This window comes from Marmota monax, unplaced genomic scaffold (genome assembly GCF_021218885.2).
Source record: "Marmota monax isolate L192 unplaced genomic scaffold, Marmota_monax_Labrador192_F-V1.1 WCK01_AAM20220418_F8-fsc00125, whole genome shotgun sequence".
NCBI classification, from domain to species: domain Eukaryota; kingdom Metazoa; phylum Chordata; class Mammalia; order Rodentia; family Sciuridae; genus Marmota; species Marmota monax.
In genome coordinates this window covers 4,359,061-4,376,168 of record NW_026695235.1, presented here as the reverse complement: position 1 = coordinate 4,376,168, position 17,108 = coordinate 4,359,061, and the positions used below count along the sequence as shown (strand labels likewise).

Sequence of the window (17,108 nt, the reverse complement as noted above, 5' to 3'; positions counted from 1 at the left end):
GGAGTGTGGAGCCCGGGCTTGGGCGCCTCCACGACTGGCTGTCGCGTTGGGACTCTGCCCATCCTCAGCTCAGAGCCAGGCACCCAGTAAGTAGGTGCTCAATGGATGTTTGCTGAATGGGTTCAAAGCCACAACTGGGGTTGCGGGATAAAGCTAAAAGGAGTCTGGCGGGGTTCTGAGCGATCTTTGAGCGATTCCGTTCGGAGACGCGTGAAGAGGTGTTTTTCCAGGCGCGCGGCTGGTGGTGTGTGGATGGGGGTCATCCAGGGGGCATTTTTCTTGGCTGTGGCGGCTTCTTCCCTGCTAATCCCAAACTCCCACACTAGGAAGATTTTTCCGTCTATCTCTGGATTCTGCAGACTTTCTGCCAGCCCTGAGCCTACCCCGTGCGATCCCCGCGCACCGCGGCGTTGGGCTGGGGCGCAGGGTGCAGAAAGCTGGGCTGGGCGGGGCTGGGCTGGGGTCGCCCGCGGATCCCTGACTCTGCGGGGCGGAGCTCGCTGGATGCCCTCCGGCTCGGGAGGCCCCGCCCGCCCCGCCGCGCTGGCCCTACTGGGAGCCACCCCCAGGCTCGCCAGTCCGGGACCCGGCACTCGGTCCAAGCGCGGACTCGGCTCACGCCCAGCTCTCTGGCGCCTCAGACCCGGGTAAGTCAGGGGTTCCTGCCTCCCGGCACTTCTCTCCGTGCGCAGATGTCTTAGTGGGGACCCCACCGGGGCTCCCTGGACTTCGTCTCAGTCCCGGGACGCACAGCTCGTGCCCCAGGCCAGAGGCGTCCGGATCTCTGCAGTGGGAGATTCAATGCCCGGTTCAGCCTCTCACTCCCTTCCTTTCTCTCCGCCTGTCTTCACTTACTTATAAAACAAAGGCATAGGAAAACATGTCACCACCGTAGAGCAACAAACATTTTTTCCATAATTATAAAGTTATAGGCATTCTTGTAGAAAATTTGGAAAATACCTAAAAGCATCAAAAGAAAATTAAAACCACCCACCATCCCAATCCTCACTTTGTTTCAAAGAGAGGCCTCCAGCTCAGCAATACTTGAATACATAGCGGCCTCAAAGGAAGAAACTTTTTAATTTATTTTATTTGTTTACTTATTGGACTGGGAAGGTTCTCTCAGGGGAAAAGGCATGGAGCACAGAGAGCATGACTGATATCTGCCGACCTTGATGGTTGTGATGGGGACAACTGAGAATTTTTAGAAGAAAGCTGACCAAAGAGCCCCATGTATGTAGGTGTCTGATGCATTAACATGATCCATGGCCCTCCGGGTTTTTCAGATTGCTGCAAGCGAGTTGATAGCTCACTTGAGTCCACATTTAGATTAAGAGCTCCCAGCTCCATTAAGGAAGACCCTGTAGGTAACTGTAGCTGTCATTTATGGTTAGGGTGATGGGAACTTTGCAGAGCTCACCTGTGGTGGTGTGATGAGTAAGTTTCTAGGCAGCTGTGACTCGGGGTCAAAGCCTTCTTTCTGCCTTCTCCGCTGTGTTGGGTGCTGTCCATCAGAGCAGCCAAGGTCTGTCTGAGAAAGGCCTTTGTGTGTCCCCAGATGACAGTCTTAAGATCAGAGGTGTGGCTAGCCTAAGACAGGTGCTCAGAAAGGGAATCCTTTTAAAAATAAGGTGCACTTTGAAGATCTCAGAGGGACTCGATGATTCACTTTAAGTTACTGAGGATGAGACAGTTCCCCGCACAGTTTGGGTCATTGTGGTAGTTGAAAGGAACCCGTATGCATTCATGCATGCCTGCATTTGATGAATGTTTATTGCACCCCCACCATATGCTAGTCTCTGTTCTAGTCACTGGGGAGAAAATGAGGAACAATGCCTGCAAAGATCCGTGTCCTCAAAAGCTTATATTTTGATGAGAAAGACAAACATCAAACAACAGACATAATAATTAAGAAAACTATATTTATATAGCAGGTGATAAATACTACGGAAAAAAGAAAAGGAAAGTAAGGTAAGAGTTACTGGGGTGGGGATGAAAATTGTATTCTACCATCACCAATTTCTGACTGCCTCAAACTTCTTTAGGAATAAGGTGGATTGCAGATATATATGTGACTATATGGATAATATAAATTTTAATATGCAAAATAAATAATAATATGAAGAAATAAATATTATACATTTTAATATTATACATTTTCACATGCAAAGCAAACTGCATTGTGAGAAGTTTTCTTGTGACTACCCTATAGTCTATTTCCAGAGTATACTGTACTTTACAAATTATCCACCCTCTCATTCCCACTGTAGTGGTATTGAATCTACTTTTGCATTCCCATTTAACTCAGCAAACCCTTATTGAAATATTCTGGGTGCTGGGGTGGGGGGCATACGTGAACAAGAGAGTCTGATCTTCAGGCTCCCAGAAGGAAATGCCCAAACACATCTATAAATTATTCCAATACAAGTTAGAATATGATCAGTGTTGTGGGAAAACCAGGCTCTGTGAGGGGCCAAAGCAGGGAGGGGAGTCTAAATGGGGCTCACTTATAGTTTGACTTAGAAGCAGGCTTTCCAAGGACAAGCAGAATTCTAACAAGCAGATTAGGATTTTGGCGGGCAAAAGGAAGAGGTGGTGGAATTTTTTTATGTTGCACAAAACCTGCCATATGTAATCAGGTTAGATTTTATTATTCCCACTTTTCAAATGAGGAAGGTGGGGCTCCCTGGATTTATTTATTTAACTGAACATAAGATTTCTGTCTGTCCTCCTTATAAGTGATTTTAGCTGTCATCCATTCTCTGCCTAGAGTGCTTACTCTCTTCCCATATGGAGGCTGCCTGGGTCCCTCTCATTGGTGCCCTGGCTGAACTTCCTGGGCATTCCTTGTTTTCCATTCCTCAAACTCCAAGCTCCCTGTCTATCACCCAGGAAGAGGTCTGGGAGGCTCCTGGTAATAGAGAGAGACTCAAGGGCCACAGCCCATGCCCAGCCAGGTGGTAGCAGAAAACACCTTTCTCATCCATGTGGACACTGATTTCTGTGACATTGATTGTGTGATTCTGTGCCTCTGCATGGTTCACTCCTAATCTCTTGAGAGACCCTGGCCGCCCTAGAGACCCTATGACTCCAGGGAGAAGGGAAGGCTGGAACACAAAGACACCAGTCTCTGTCTGGAAGACCCTGGTGGCCCTGGGTATCTTCTTTCCTACGAGGAGATAAGTACAGCATGTTTCTAGAATTCAGACATAAGGTTGTGATAAAGACAAAACAATGAACAGTTGCTTCCAAGAAAAGTGGACTCCGAATTCTTGACTCAGATAAGATCATATTCACACAAATTAGGCTTATCCATAATTGCTTTTTACCCTCATTCTGCTTCCTCAATCCAAGGCCAAATTGTTAAGGTGAGATTGCAATAAATCACAGAGTCAATCTTAAAGCAGGAGATGAAACTTTATTCACCAGCCAGTGGTATGAATCCACCAGCTGGTGGGTCAAGGGGTAGACTGCAAGTCTACACCCTTCAACCCCCTCCTGGGGTTTGAGTACACCTTTTATAGTCCAAACCCATATTAAAGCATAAGTTGCTGTTGCTATGAATCAAAACCATAAGCAAATGTCATGAGATCTAAAATCATAAGCAGAAAAGGGAGTGGGCCACAAAGTCCCTAGTTGTGTACAAGTTAAAGAATTTGTACTTTAATTCTTTACTAATATCTCTGACAGGGTACCTTGTCCAAGAAAAACGGGAACCAAAGAGAGAACATTTTTACATTGTATAAGAATTATCATTTTGTGTTGCCAAACACGCTAAGAACTGTGGATGGGTACAGAGGGTGGGGTTTTCCATGGGAGAAGCATGTCTTACATGACGTGGAGTCTCAGGGCAAAATGGAGTCTGTTTGTCGTTGCCCATATAGCCTGGCCCATAGCAAAATGATCTCAAAGCTGGGTCTTTCAGTCTTACTTAAGACTGCTCTTTCGAGGAAACCCTTCAGGAATGCTGTTCCTGTTCTACCTAGGAGGGACTGTGTGTTTCACCCAGGACTGAGCAGGGCTGCACATCGTATCCCTGAGTTCTCTCTGGCTCTGACATCCAGGCCTCCCCTGCCTGCCCACAGAATCTAGCGCTCCTGGAAGAAGGCTGGGAATCAGCCGTGGAAGCCCCACCCAGGCAGTATGTGCTTAAAAAAGGACAGTTGCCAGTTCTGTTCTGGAAACTTCTAGGCTGTTATCAGTACTGATAGGCGACCGAGCCAGAGCATGTGGGAGAAATGTGTGCATGTAGGTGATACATGCTGGAAACAGCAAGGCCACACCCCTGCCCCCTTCACCCCGAGTGTCCACGTGGGCTCCGTTGCAGCTTGTTGGTTCAGTGCAGCTGCCCAGAGCCCTGTGTTCTGAGTGATCTCAAGCACATCAGCAGCTCTGGGCCCATGATTTTAAGAAAAGGAACAATAACAACAAAAGTGCACTCGCTTGATTGGAGCTGTGCCCATGCATGCCTCCAATCTAGGCAGATGCAGAAATTTGTAGAAATTCGCCTCTTTCTGGACCCAACAAGACCCAGTTTGAGAATGTTCAGCACAGGCTGAGCATACAGCTGGATTTGCATGGAGCTGGACATCCCTGGCTCTTGTTGCTACTGCTTCCCACCAGGAAGGGCGGGAAGCCCCTTACTCACTGTGCAAGTTACACAAGCCATGGTTCTCTCTGGGGGCTGGGGCTGGGGTGTGGAGGGGTGGGCATGGGACAACTGCAGGTGGCATATTTAGGTATCTGGCTCTGACATCCAGGCCTCCCCTATCTGCCCATGGGAATACTCAATTGTGAGATCCAATTTCACCAGATAAAGTGGCTGATTTCTCAGTTACTCTGAGCCTAACTAGTCTGTCCCCTTTCTACAAGGTTTTAGGTACTCCTTTTTCTATACAAATAAAATGTGAATCAAGACCCAACATATTAGATTTCACACGTATCTTTGATAAGAGAGATGACCTTGGGCAAGTGCTCTATCCTCTATAAGCCCTGCCTTATAAGACTGTTGGATTAGTCACTCTCCAGATTCATTTGAGTGCAGCAGTCTGATTCCAGGGCCATGGCTTTGACATTATATGGAGTGTGAACTTGGAGAATCAGACACAAGCTCTCCCTAATGGCAGGCAGATTGGCTTCTGTGTCATTTACACCATGCTGACTGTTAGGATGACATTGCCCGGCTCATTTGAAGACACATTACACAAATACCTCAGTGACTCAGCCTGCAGGCTTTGGGGTACAGAGGGCATTTAGCAAAAGCAATGTGATAAATATAAGAAAGAAAAGATTTATTTATTTATTTATTTTACTGCAGAGTTGCTTTCTGAAAAGTAGTTGTTTCTGGTCTGTCATAAAGCTCTGACAGGTTAATAATCACTTAAGTTACCGGTGTGCATTAGGATGGGGGCAGATGGGGGTACAGTGAAGGCCAGAATTTCTCTCAGGAAACTTCAGTTCAGACATCAAAGGTACACAAGAATAAGAAAGATCTGGAAAACAAATGAGATTTAAAAAATTAGGCAGTGAAATCACGTTCTGCATTCTTAGAAGATTCTTCCAGGTACTCTGCAGCACAAAGGACTGAGTGGTCAATTTTCTAAGGTGCCACACCACAGCCCAGAGGCCCTTAGTCTTGGCTGCAAACAGGGATCACTTGGAGGGATGTCAGTCTGTTTTGTGCTCTTATAACAGAATACCTGAGCCTGAGTAATATATAAAGAATAGAGGTTTGTTTCTTTCAGTTCTGGAAGTGGGAAGTCCAAGGTCAAGGGATTCACATTTGGCAGACAGCCTTTTTTCTATGCACCCCATGATGGGAGGCAGAAGGGAAGTGGGGCATGAGAAAGAGAAATAGATATGGGGAGAGAGAGAGAGTCTTAAACTCATTCTTTTATTAGAAACCTGCCCCCAAGATAAGGCATGAATCCATGCTAGTCAATCACTTCTTAAAGATCCCACCTCTAAGACTGTTGTCTTAGGGATTAAGTGTCCAATTCAAGGGACACATTCAAACCGTAGCAGAATGGTCTTGAAAAGTCCCATTGCCTGGCAGGAATTCAGATGGACCTATTTCAAGTCTCTGGAGGTGGGATCCAGGCAGCACTTGGAGTGCCACAGGGGATTCCAGTAGGATACCAAGCATGGTCTCCTGACCAGCACTGACCAGCAACAGCACCACTGCCCGTGAATGTGTTTGAAATGCAAATTCTCAGGCCCTGTCCGGGACCTCCTGACACTCTGGAAGCAGAGGAGTCCAGTAATCTGCATTTGAACCCAATCTTCTAAAGCATATTGAAGCTTGAACCTACCACCTTAGAATAAGGCCCAGGTCCAGGAGATTTCCAAAGCAGACGTTTCTGGTTGCTTCCTCGGGCCCTAGAAAATTCCATCTGGTTTTAAGTAATGAGTCTTCTCAGTAAATCCACCAGTATGAATTAAATACAGAAGTTACTCTTGAGTTAATTTGCTGTGTGGAGTTATTGGTTCTAAACCAATTAACATTTGGGCTCTTAATGTCCCCTGCCATAGTCTACTCCCATGTGGTCATTAAGCTATAAGAACCTCCTAATAGTAATTGGTAGCAGAATTATTTGCCAATTGTGGTCACTCTGGGTTTTGGAAATAACAACATATCATCAATTCAAGGCCTGTTCTTTTCTGGAGTAGGGTTCTATGCAGTCTTATGTGGCTCCAAGTCATTTAAGAAGAAATTGTGGAGCATCGAGTTTGGATCTGTTATCAGACGAGGGATAAATGTCTACTTTGTGTAAGAATCAGTGACTGGTGTCTCCTAAGCCCACACAGCTGTACTACCCCTAATAAGCCTCTGTGCACAAACTCAGAAGCCTAGCAGTCAGAAAGTCACAAGCCATCGTCACTTCTCATTCAAGACCAGTCTCTCCATAAGTAAAGAAGAGAGCCGCAGTGGTCAGCCATGGGGAAGCCTAGCATCAAACCCCAAATCCTTGGGCTGTAATTTCTTAACGAGGTAGAAAAACAAACAGTCCCATACTGGGGACCACAAAGTGTCACACTTTGTGCCCAATGTAGGGTCATCATGCTGTATCAATGATCCAGCAGCCCACAGATAGCTGTGATGTTTCTTCCTCTTTTACTAAGGGGAAAGGCACACCTGAGGAACCCATCCAGGATCCTGTGGCCAGGAGGTAGCAGGGCCAGGATCCAAACCTGGGGCTGGAGGGGCCATCCCAAAGCCTCAGCTCTTTCTGCATCTCTGTGCATGCTCTCGGGTTGTTTGGGGTGGGAGATCATTTCCATTCTTGAAAAGGGAGATAGCTCATGCTCTGAAGCCAGCTCCTTGGCATCTATTAACTATTTTAAGTGGGTTTTAAGGAATCAGGCCCCACTCAGGGAAAGGTATTAAGTTCCCGTGGCTTCCACTCAACAACTTTCCTGGCAGATCTTGTGTTCTATGTGCCAGGTACCAGGCTAAAGATCTTGCGGGGGACAGAGTGAGGGGCCTAGAGAGCCTCTTTGCGATGCAGTTGGGAAGGAGCGTGCTGGGGTGTTGCTGAGCTAGCCCCATACATCAGAGGAGGCTTCAGGAAGGAGAGCTGAATTGGAAAGCATGAGAGGGCACCATGAAGGAGTCTCACAGGCCAAGCGTGAGTATCACAATTTCAGGAGAGCCAATGTGAGCTGAGGCACAGAAAGATGAAGGAGGTTTGCAGGATCCACAAGGCACCAGGGGTCAAGGGCATGGTGTCTGGGCACCATGGTGACAGTGGAGCTGAAGAGCAAAGGGAAGCCCCTGGAATTTAAGGCCTCTGTCCACACAAACAAGGAGGCATTCCTCTGAAGGTGCAGAGCCGAGGAAGGCCTTCAACCTGGGCACTGAGATGATGAGATTTGCCATGAGGGTGACTCAGATTTGGGGGTTGATAATATTGCCATTCGGCCTACTGAGGCAGGATGCGGTTGGCCCCTGGTGGGTCATTGGAGATTTGGCTAGAAGGGAGACCAGGGTCCAGGTCAGGTGAGTGAACCTGAAGGAGAGGGTGTGATCATCCAGGGAAAGAGTGGACTGAGAAGACCAGTGGACTCTAAGGTACGTCCACATTTCAGGGATGGATAGAGCAAGAGGGGCCTTGGAAAGAGGCAAAATGTCTTCACCTGGTGCTGGCTTCAGTGTTTATATTTAAATTAGCCAATTTTATGAAAATGGAGCTCTGGGTCTACTCTGCAGACCTAGACCTGGGCTTCTGAGGTTGACAGCCATCCCGGGCATATTGGTGTGCAGCGTCAATGGAAGGCTTACACGGCCATGCTAAGCCTTCCAGTGGAGGACAGTGGGCAGAAAAGGGAAGACAGCACAGGCTGCTCCACCGGCCTCTTGGAGAGGAGCTTCAGTGGACTCTGACAGCTTATTCCAAAGGCTTCCACGGGATGGGGTAGGTCCCATGCAAATGAACAAGGCTGTCCCTAGAGAGATGTCCATGGTGCCATAGACCACTGTGGTCTGTTTCCTGTGGCTAGAACTGCATACAGAGTAATGTATAAAGAATAGAGGTTTATTTAGCTCATGATCCCGGAGGCTGGGAAGGTTCTGGTGCCAGCATGAGCTCAGTATGTGGTGAGGGCCTTGTGCTGTCCCTAAACATGGTGGAGGGCATCCCTTGGTTGGACAGAGCAAGCCTGCCAGAGAGGACCCCTCAATCCACAAATGAGTTCTGGCTCTGCCTTCATGACATCCGCTTCCTAAACGTCCTGCCTCTCAACACTGTTGCAGTGGGGAGCAGATTTCCAAAGGAGGGACTTTGGGGGTAACACTTCAAACCTCAGCAGCCACCCATTGCTCGTTGCTCCCTAGGGCGCCATGACAGTAACTCAGTCTGATGAGTCATTCAGTCTCCAGGATCTAGTTGTATGAAATGTGACTTTTTTCAGGCCCATAAGAGGACAAGGGTAAGGACATTTGTCTTTCCTTTGTTTATGGAGTTTGTGGCCACAGAGGTGTCCATCTCTGGGGCGGTGAGCAGAGAAGTGAGTGTTCACAGAGTCTGTGCAATAGCTGAATTTAAGGGAACACACACTCACATAGAGCAGCATGAGCATGCATAAAAACACAATGGTGAAGGAAAAGAGAGACCCACTGAGACACGGAACCCAATACTATTTATGCCAACTAAAATGCACACATATACACAATCCAGGATCGACGACAAAACGTACTAATGGAACTCAGGCCAGTGGTCACCTGTGTGGGGGATAAGGAAATAAAGGGAATTGACTTACCAACTGATCCATCAACAAAGGGCACGGTGCAGACCCAAGGGACACACGCTGTGGCCTGAGGAGCATGTCTGCTCATCTCTGTCACGGAGATTTTAGAGACTCGTGTGCCATGTGTGCACGGGCGTGGGTGTGACCGGTGGATCTTTGATGTCAGGTTGCATCTTTCTTTCAGGAAGTTTGCCTGGGAAGTTCTCGGTCCAGCAGTGGAACCTGGAAGCCCAGATGATCCTGTCTAATTCCACGGTGGTGATGCCCTATCTGACCACGCTGTGGCGGGAGCTAGTTCAACAGGGCATCAACGCGTCCAGCCTGGCCCGCAGGGCTCCCGCCCGCGACGACAGCCAGCTGGCCGCGCTCTACATCCTCATGGTGCTGGGCTTCTTCGGCTTCTTCACCCTGGGCATCATGCTGAGCTACATCCGCTCCAAGAAACTGGAGCACTCACACGACCCGTTCAACGTGTACATCGAGTCGGACTCCTGGCAGGAGAAGGACAAGGCCCTCTTCCAGGCCCGGGTTCTGGAGAGCTGCAGAGCGTGTTACGTCGTCGAGAACCAGCTGGCCGTGGAGCAGCCCAACGCACACCTGCCTGGGCTGCCGCCTTCCCCGTGAGCCCCACAGCCTAGTTAGCGCGGGACAAGCCCCCACGACAATCTGAGTTTTCTCATATTCCTTTTTGTCTGGGTGCCATTGGATTTCTTTTGCTCTTTTAGGGGTGCAGGGTGGATTAATGACACTCTTTTTTCTAAAATCGAAATAGACCGTCAATTATTCCCCAGAATCCTGGCTGCCTTGTCGAATCCTGCAGAATCCCTGACACAGCGGCCTTCCAGGGGTGTGGGCGGCTAGTCCCACAGGCCCAGGCTGCTGGCAAGGTCACATGACTCCGTCTGGCCTGGAGAAGGGGAGGTGACGCGTGCAGTTTCCAGGTAATTCTTGGAAAGGAAAGACATGCCCTCCACTGTCCTTGTCCCCCTTCTCAGCAACTGGGACATGGACAGGTGTTGAGCAGCTTTGTCTGGGAAGAACAGGCTACTCTCAGAGGGCGGAAGAAGGGTCTGGGGCCTGGGCCTGGCCCTGAAGCAGGAGCTCGCACCCTCCTGAGCCACCCTCTAATCGGTGTTCATCGAAAAGAACTTAACTCTACTCCCCCTTCAGCCAGGGCCACGTGGGTCTCTGTTGAAGCACAGAGTCAGTGTCCCCCTCATGCCCAACCTCACAGGGCTGCCGCCAAGGGCGCCATGTTCCTGTGTTTGTCACAGCTCAGTTTCCTTCTGTTTCTGTCACTTTTGGGCTCACGACTGTGGCTCTATCCTCCTATGACCCTCTCATCTCCCACTTCTCCCCTCCACCCATCCGCCCTCCAAGTGCCCCTCCCCAAAACACAGACACAGCACACAGTGTCACAGACGCAGACACACATTTCCCATGCACATGTCTCAGTCTGGAAGGAAACCTGCTTCCTATAGGACTGAGAGAGAGGAGAAAAAATGCCCCCTTCAGAATATATACCAAGGGGAAGGTGCTCAGTTGGATGGAGAGGTGTCCCCCACCCCGAGGAGCCTAGGGGGGAGGAGTGGGTGTGGGCATTGCAACACGTGGGCCGAGGTGGCAGGATCATTGGTGATGAACTGACTGTTTTGTGGCCTCCCAAAAGATATACTGGTGTCCTACCCACCCCCTGACCTGTGAAGGTGACCTTTGGAAAGATGAGGTCATTGGAGTGGGTCCTAATCCAATATGACTGGAGTTCTCAGAAGAGGGAAACCTGGATAGACCCAGGGAGAATGCCATGGGGTGACAGAGGCAGACATTGGAACCGTGCAGCTAAAGGCCAAGGACCACCAAGGATGGATGGCCTTGACAGAGCTGGGGAGGGACAAGGAAGAATCCCCCCTACAGGTGTCACTGGACGCCTGGCCCTGCCCACACTTCAATTTCAATCTTCCAGAGCTTGAGGCAGACCCTGCCTGTCTGTCCAGCCCCCAGCTTGGGGCACTTGGTTATTGCAGCCCTAGGCAACTTGGGCTGCGCCTCCCTCCCATCCCCAGGGACAGGGCCACCCTCACACCCTTCCTTGCAGACAAGAGCTGGGGTAGGGATGGATGGAGGGGGTGTACCTGCTAGGCCTCCACTAGTGCCATCTTCCTCAGAAAGTCACAGAGGAAGCAGTGTCCTGGGGGTCAGCCTTCTCCAGCTGTAGCATGGGGTCCTCTGCCCTGTGACATCCTGAAGTCTCCCCTGCCTCGGCTTTCCTGGAGACTATGGAACATTTAAGTAAAACATAATTTTAAAAAACCCGGATGTAACAAACGAGAAGCAGCACATAAGCATGAGCGACCATCCTCAGACAAATGTGGCCCTGCCTAGTTCCAGTCCTTGTGGCACATAATCAACAGGACTCCCCTGTGAGTGCCTGGGGCAACCCCCCCCCCCCCCCCCGGGGCAGAACCCTGGCCTGGGTCAGCCTGAGTTACTACCGTCCTTGGATGTGTGAATCTTTGGGTCCCAGAGTCTTTCAGAATCCTGAGTGAAGCCAGGATCCTCCCCAACCCCAAACACGCAGGGACGCGACATTTGGCCTGCTGTCCTCTGGGGGCTCTGGGCCACTGGAGCCCAGCTACGGCTGCTGGCAGCTCATGGCCCCTGTGTGAGCCAGACCCTGGTTCAGATGGATTCGTGTTGCCCAGACAGAAGGAATGGAGTTTGGAGAGGGTCCCAGAACACTTGTGACTGGCAGCGTGAGCCCTTGATAGTACAGACGTACAGACGCTCCGTGTCACCAGTTCACGTCCCGACTGGGATTCCTGGGCCTTTCAAGGCACGGGGAGACCTGGGGGCTTTAGTCCTTCCGCCCTTGAAGATCCAGGCATCACACCCACTCCCCTGACCACACACCCTTTAACTCCGTCTCCCTCCTCTCCCCGCTGAGCTTACACAGGGAGGGGGAAAGGTGTGTGTGGGGGGGGCAGGGGTGAATTGAGCCACATTTCAAATGCTTACATTTTAAATTTGTATTCACGTACATCAAGTGCTTGCCGTGTGCCAGGTGCTGTTCTGAGTGATTTTAACGAAATCTCAATGACTATTTTGCATGTAATATTTCACGGGTCCATTGGATAGGATGACCGTGGTTTTGTGCTGTATTAATACGATTTTGAAAAAGAAATTAAAGTCTTTCATCATGATCTTCTGTGTGTTCTTTTAATATCTGTCTGATGCTTTTAGAAGATGGTAACAGTTCTTGGGGGGCTCTGAGAGAGTAGCCCCAAAGTCTTGAGGTCACCTGTGGGTAGAACACTCTGTCCACAGCACACAGAGAAACGTCCCCCCTCGAGGTGTGCCTGCAGATAGAAGGCACAGAAGTTAAGCCCCAGAGGGGACCATGGCCAACGGGAGAGTGCCCATTTTGTAAGGGAGGCTATGAAATCTGATTTTTACCTATTGGCAGTTAATTTTTAAAACCATGTGAGCCAAAAAAGAAAAAAATGACCTTAACCTAAATTCTGCCCCCAAATCGCTGATTAATGATGTGTTTCAAAGAGAAAGAACAGCACCCAGTCAGCCCTGGGGCCCTCCAGGTAAAAAGTGCTGTGGTTTGGAGGTGATGTTTCCTCCAAGTGTTGGAGTGTTGGAAGCCATGTCCTTGGTGTGGTGGTTGGTGAAGAAGAGGGTTGGTTAGCTCACTGGAGACACTGTCTTCAGAAGGACTGATGTAGTTCTCAGGGGAACTAGTTAGTTCCCACAAGAAGGCATGTTACAAAGGACCAAGATTGGTGGGTGATCTCTCCTGCTGTACTGCACTACTGGCATAATGCCACCCACCAGGTGACACAGCCAAGGGGTCCTCTACCAGAAGCCACACAGAGGAGGCCACTTGATCTTGGGACTTTCAGCCTCCAAAACTGAGTTACATAAGTCTCTTATGTTACCCAACTTCAGGTATTTTGTTATAGCATCAGAAAACAGACTAATACAGAAAGCGAGAGCAGAATCAGAGAAGGGACCCTGCCCAGCCATGGTGGTAGTAGGCACTTCCCCAAGCATGTCTTTGGCCAGGGACCCTCTGGTCACAGTCCCCTAATGAAATCCCTTATCAGGTTGTCCTCATCTGATACCATGAGAGTCTCTCATTCAGATATCAGGCCCCTCGTTGTCACCATAGGTGAGGACATTACGACTCTGATTTTGCTCCTGTAGAGTCTCATCTGGAATCGGTCCTGAAGAGGTGGGTCCACTCTGTATGCAGATGAATTGGGTTTCTGGCCTTCCCACGGGAGCCAGGACTGCCATGGATTGGCATGAACTAGCCATCAAGAAGAACACCTCTCCCCCCTCTGCTGGGGCACTGTGGCCTGACTGCAGGAGCGGCTTTAAACTTCTCTAGAATAGATATGTGGCCTGCAATTCCCTGGAGAGCTGGCTTTGAAGAGCTCTGTGAAGGTCAGCCAAACACTGGTGGGGAAAACAGATGCTGGGCAAGGTTCAAGGACACATCCAAGGTCACTGGTTGCTTTAAGCAGAAAGCTGGCTTACTCTCTGCTTCCTTAATTCCAGCCCTCACCCTCCTCCACGTGCCTCATCAGCCAAGGACTCCTGGGTGCAGAAAGGACCGGCAGGACAGTGCATAGAAAGCTAATCGCTCTTGGCCGCAAGAGCAAAGACTTGTGAACCTTACGGGGAAAGAGACTTGAGTTTGTTGACTTTATTCAAGCCAATAAATTTTAAATGAGATATCAGGCAGTTTATTCTCAAAAATGATCCTAAAATCATCTGTGCTGCACATCCAGGTGTCTGTTTAGAGACAGAGTAATCTAACATGTGAACCAAGTCACTCAAAAACAAGAGGAGCAGATGGAGCCACAAAGAAGCAGTTACAAGTAGAAAGGATGTGATTTGAAATGCTGCCTCTGGCCTTACCTTTGAGCTTAGGTCCCCTCAGAACACTCACAATTCGATATGAGCCACTATAAGAGTTAGAGATCAGCTGGCCAAGAGGAATGTTACGGATTCCATAATCTTTGAATCACTAGGCAAAGCCATGTGAGTGCTATCTTAAACCCACATCAGCGGGTGGCTTCTCTTTGGGCACACGTAAGGCACAAATTGTAAATCAGGCTGAGGGAGATAAGCAAAATCTAAGAGGGCTTGAGAACCAAGGAAAGTACACTGGCCAAATAGATTGGAAAGGACTGGTAAATTCTTTAAGCATGCAGTCATTGGATATATAAAGCAAATCTAAATACGAGAAAGATTTAGAGCAATTGGGCCCTCAGTGCATTGGTCAGTGTGTAGATCTGATGTCAGTAAAGCAGTAGCCAAATATATCAGATTATTTCCAAAAATGCTGGATTTTGTATGTCCCTGTACCTGTGCATAGGAGGACTTCTGGGTGTGGCTGCCCCCTGGCGGCCACATTGAGGATATTTTTCAACGCACGGTGAACTCTGAGCAGGTGGTTATCAGGCAGGTGCCAGCCAGGGGCTGGACCAGGAGCTGAGTGGCTTGGAGGCTGAACTTCTGTTCAACCATGAAGTTCAAGGAGACATGCAACCCTTCATACTACTATGAAAGGGGAGGATGGAAACCCAGAGAAAAGAACTCTTCTCCAAGATCAGCAGGAGCACCACCTCTGAGCAGGGGCCCTGGAGTCACAAGGCAGATTTTTGGGAAGGTTTCTGAGACCCCTTCTCCCTCTTTCTGTGCTAGAACCTGCTCAGACTCCTCCCCTTTCCAGGAATGACTTCACCATCCTTCCCAGCCCCTGGAAAATAATCTTCCACCCAGACCTAAATCCCCTGCACTTCCAGGCCTGTGACACTCATGCTGTGAGTGGGGAATGAATTCCACATTCCTCCAATAACTGCAGGACAGGGGAGTGTTCTTCTCGCCTCCTATTCACGCCATTAGCAAGGGAGCGGTTCCTTGCCTAGGTAAGATTCTGGAACTGGCCAAGTGTATAAGATGCCCGACACTGGACAGAGGAGACCCACGGTGATAAGTCACATACACTCACAGCCCAGGAGGAGCATATGGCATGCTGTGGCCAACTGGAGAACCCTCCTCCCTTGTAAAGGGAAGATGCAAAAAGACACAGATTTAGAGCCATTGGTCCTCAATTCACTGGGTATGTCCACCTGCGGTCAGTAAAGCAGCGGTGAAGTATATCAGATATTTCCAAAAATATCTGGGAGCAGAGTGAGTGGCAGGGTGGTGGGAGGCAGGCCTCCTACTGACAGGAGGATCCTTGGCCCCCACAGTAGGGTACTGGAATAATTCCACTGATTGCAAGGGACTGAAGCCCACCACTCAAGGACAAGCAAGAGCTGTGCCTGGTCCCATGGTAAGAAAGGCTTAGATGACCATGTACAGAGGACCCCATGTGGGCTTGGAGAGCTCTCCCACCTACCCCGACTCATTCCTCTGTTCTTCACACAGCCACCTGGGTGTGGGCCGTGCTTAGCAACCCAATCACAAATGGAACTGTCCAGCAAGCACAGTGGCCTCAGGGCCTCCCCAGGAGTCAGGAGAACAGGACAGAGAGTGAGCAGCAGGGGCTATGTCTCCTGGGGCTCCCTTCAGGGGCTTGGCAAGTGCAGTGCTTATCATCCAAAACTCACGAGGAGACTTCATCCTCAAAGTTACGCGTTGACGCATTTCAAACACAGAGGTCAAGGGGGGTAAGAGCAGGCAGGCAAACTGGGGCCAGTTCCATGCCCCATGGGTCGGGCAGCTCCCCAGGACCAGGGAAGGGGACTGAGGTCACTTGAAAATGGACGGCCTGAGGCAGCATGAAGCCCACAGTGCACACAACGTGGGGGACACTTGGAAGACCCAGAGAGAAGAACCCAGGCTTCCAAACTCCTCTTTAAACACAGATTTTTTCTATAAGAATTAAATGATATCCGTTTCTAGGGCTGCCATAACAAATTACCACAAAATCCATGACTTGAAACAACAAAAATTTATTTTCTCCCAGTTCTGGAGGCCAGAAATTCAAAAATCAAGTTGTCGGCAGGCAGGGCCACGCTGCCTCCGGTGACTCCGAAGGAGCCTTGCTCAGTGGCCCAGCATCGCCTTGAACTTGCTATCCTCCTGCCTCAGCCTTCCAAGCAGCTGGGATCACAGGTGTGGGCCGCCATGCTTAGCTTTCTATCTCTTATAATACTTGTCATTGAGTTTAGGTCCAATAATCCAGGGCCATCTCATCTTGATCCTTACCCAGATTAACCCATATTAAACCTGAAATGAACTTATTTCCAAATGAGGCCACGTCCTGGGGGTCTGGATGAGATGAATTAGAGGTGAGGGTGACATTATTTCCCTGCTATTACTACAGTGATTACAGGCCAAGGGATCAGAACAGTGTTTGGCACAAAACAATCACTTAATAAGTGTTGAGATGACCTGTTTTCACCCAATGAAAGTTGCTACTATGAACCCAACTGTAGCTTTTCTCAAGTGAGGTTGCCAACGGGTATTCTCACCCCTGCCACACACCTGCCATGTCACTTGGTTGTGAAATGTCTGGGTGGAATCAGGAAAACAGAAGCTCCTCTTTTTCTCTCAATTTTTTTTTAGTTGTAGTTGGACATTTATTTATTTATTTTTATGTGGTACTGAGGATGGAACCCAGTGCCTCGCTCTTGCTGGACGAATGTTCTATGGCTGAGCCACAACCCCAGCCCCAGAAGCTCTGCTCTTTATTGTAAGAGAAAAGTGAGTGGGGAAGAACTAGCTAAGCAGGTGTGTTGAAGAACCTCCAAGAAGAGCTGCTGACCACAGAGAATTCAGCTAACAGAACCGAGGGGGGAAAGTGGGGTCTTGTCACCGGCTGCCCTAGAAATCTT

The 17,108-nt window shown here is 49.3% G+C and overlaps 1 protein-coding gene across 2 annotated transcripts; it reads left to right on the top strand.

Moving 5' to 3' along the window:
• Window positions 1-532: 532 nt before the first annotated feature.
• On the top strand, window positions 533-12,446 carry Kcne1 (potassium voltage-gated channel subfamily E regulatory subunit 1). 2 transcript variants are annotated; one of them, XM_046439265.2, is made up of 3 exons: window positions 555-647; window positions 7,445-7,628; window positions 9,431-12,446. In XM_046439265.2, exons 2-3 carry the CDS (start codon window positions 7,592-7,594, stop codon window positions 9,868-9,870), a joined length of 477 nt encoding a protein of 158 aa, XP_046295221.1. In that variant the 5' UTR covers window positions 555-647; window positions 7,445-7,591; the 3' UTR covers window positions 9,871-12,446. The 2 variants fall into 2 exon arrangements, with proteins under 2 accessions (XP_046295222.1, XP_046295221.1); XM_046439266.2 differs by lacking the exon at window positions 7,445-7,628 and having other exon boundaries at window positions 533-647.
• The last annotated feature ends 4,662 nt before the right edge of the window (window positions 12,447-17,108 follow it).

Coding starts and splice junctions, on each gene's coding strand:
- Kcne1 (XM_046439265.2), top strand. CDS start 7,592: ATGAGAGGGCACCATGAAGGAGTCTCACAGGCCAAGC. Junction 7,629..9,430: donor AGGAGTCTCACAGGCCAAGC/GTGAGTATCACA, acceptor TCTTTCTTTCAG/GAAGTTTGCCTGGGAAGTTC.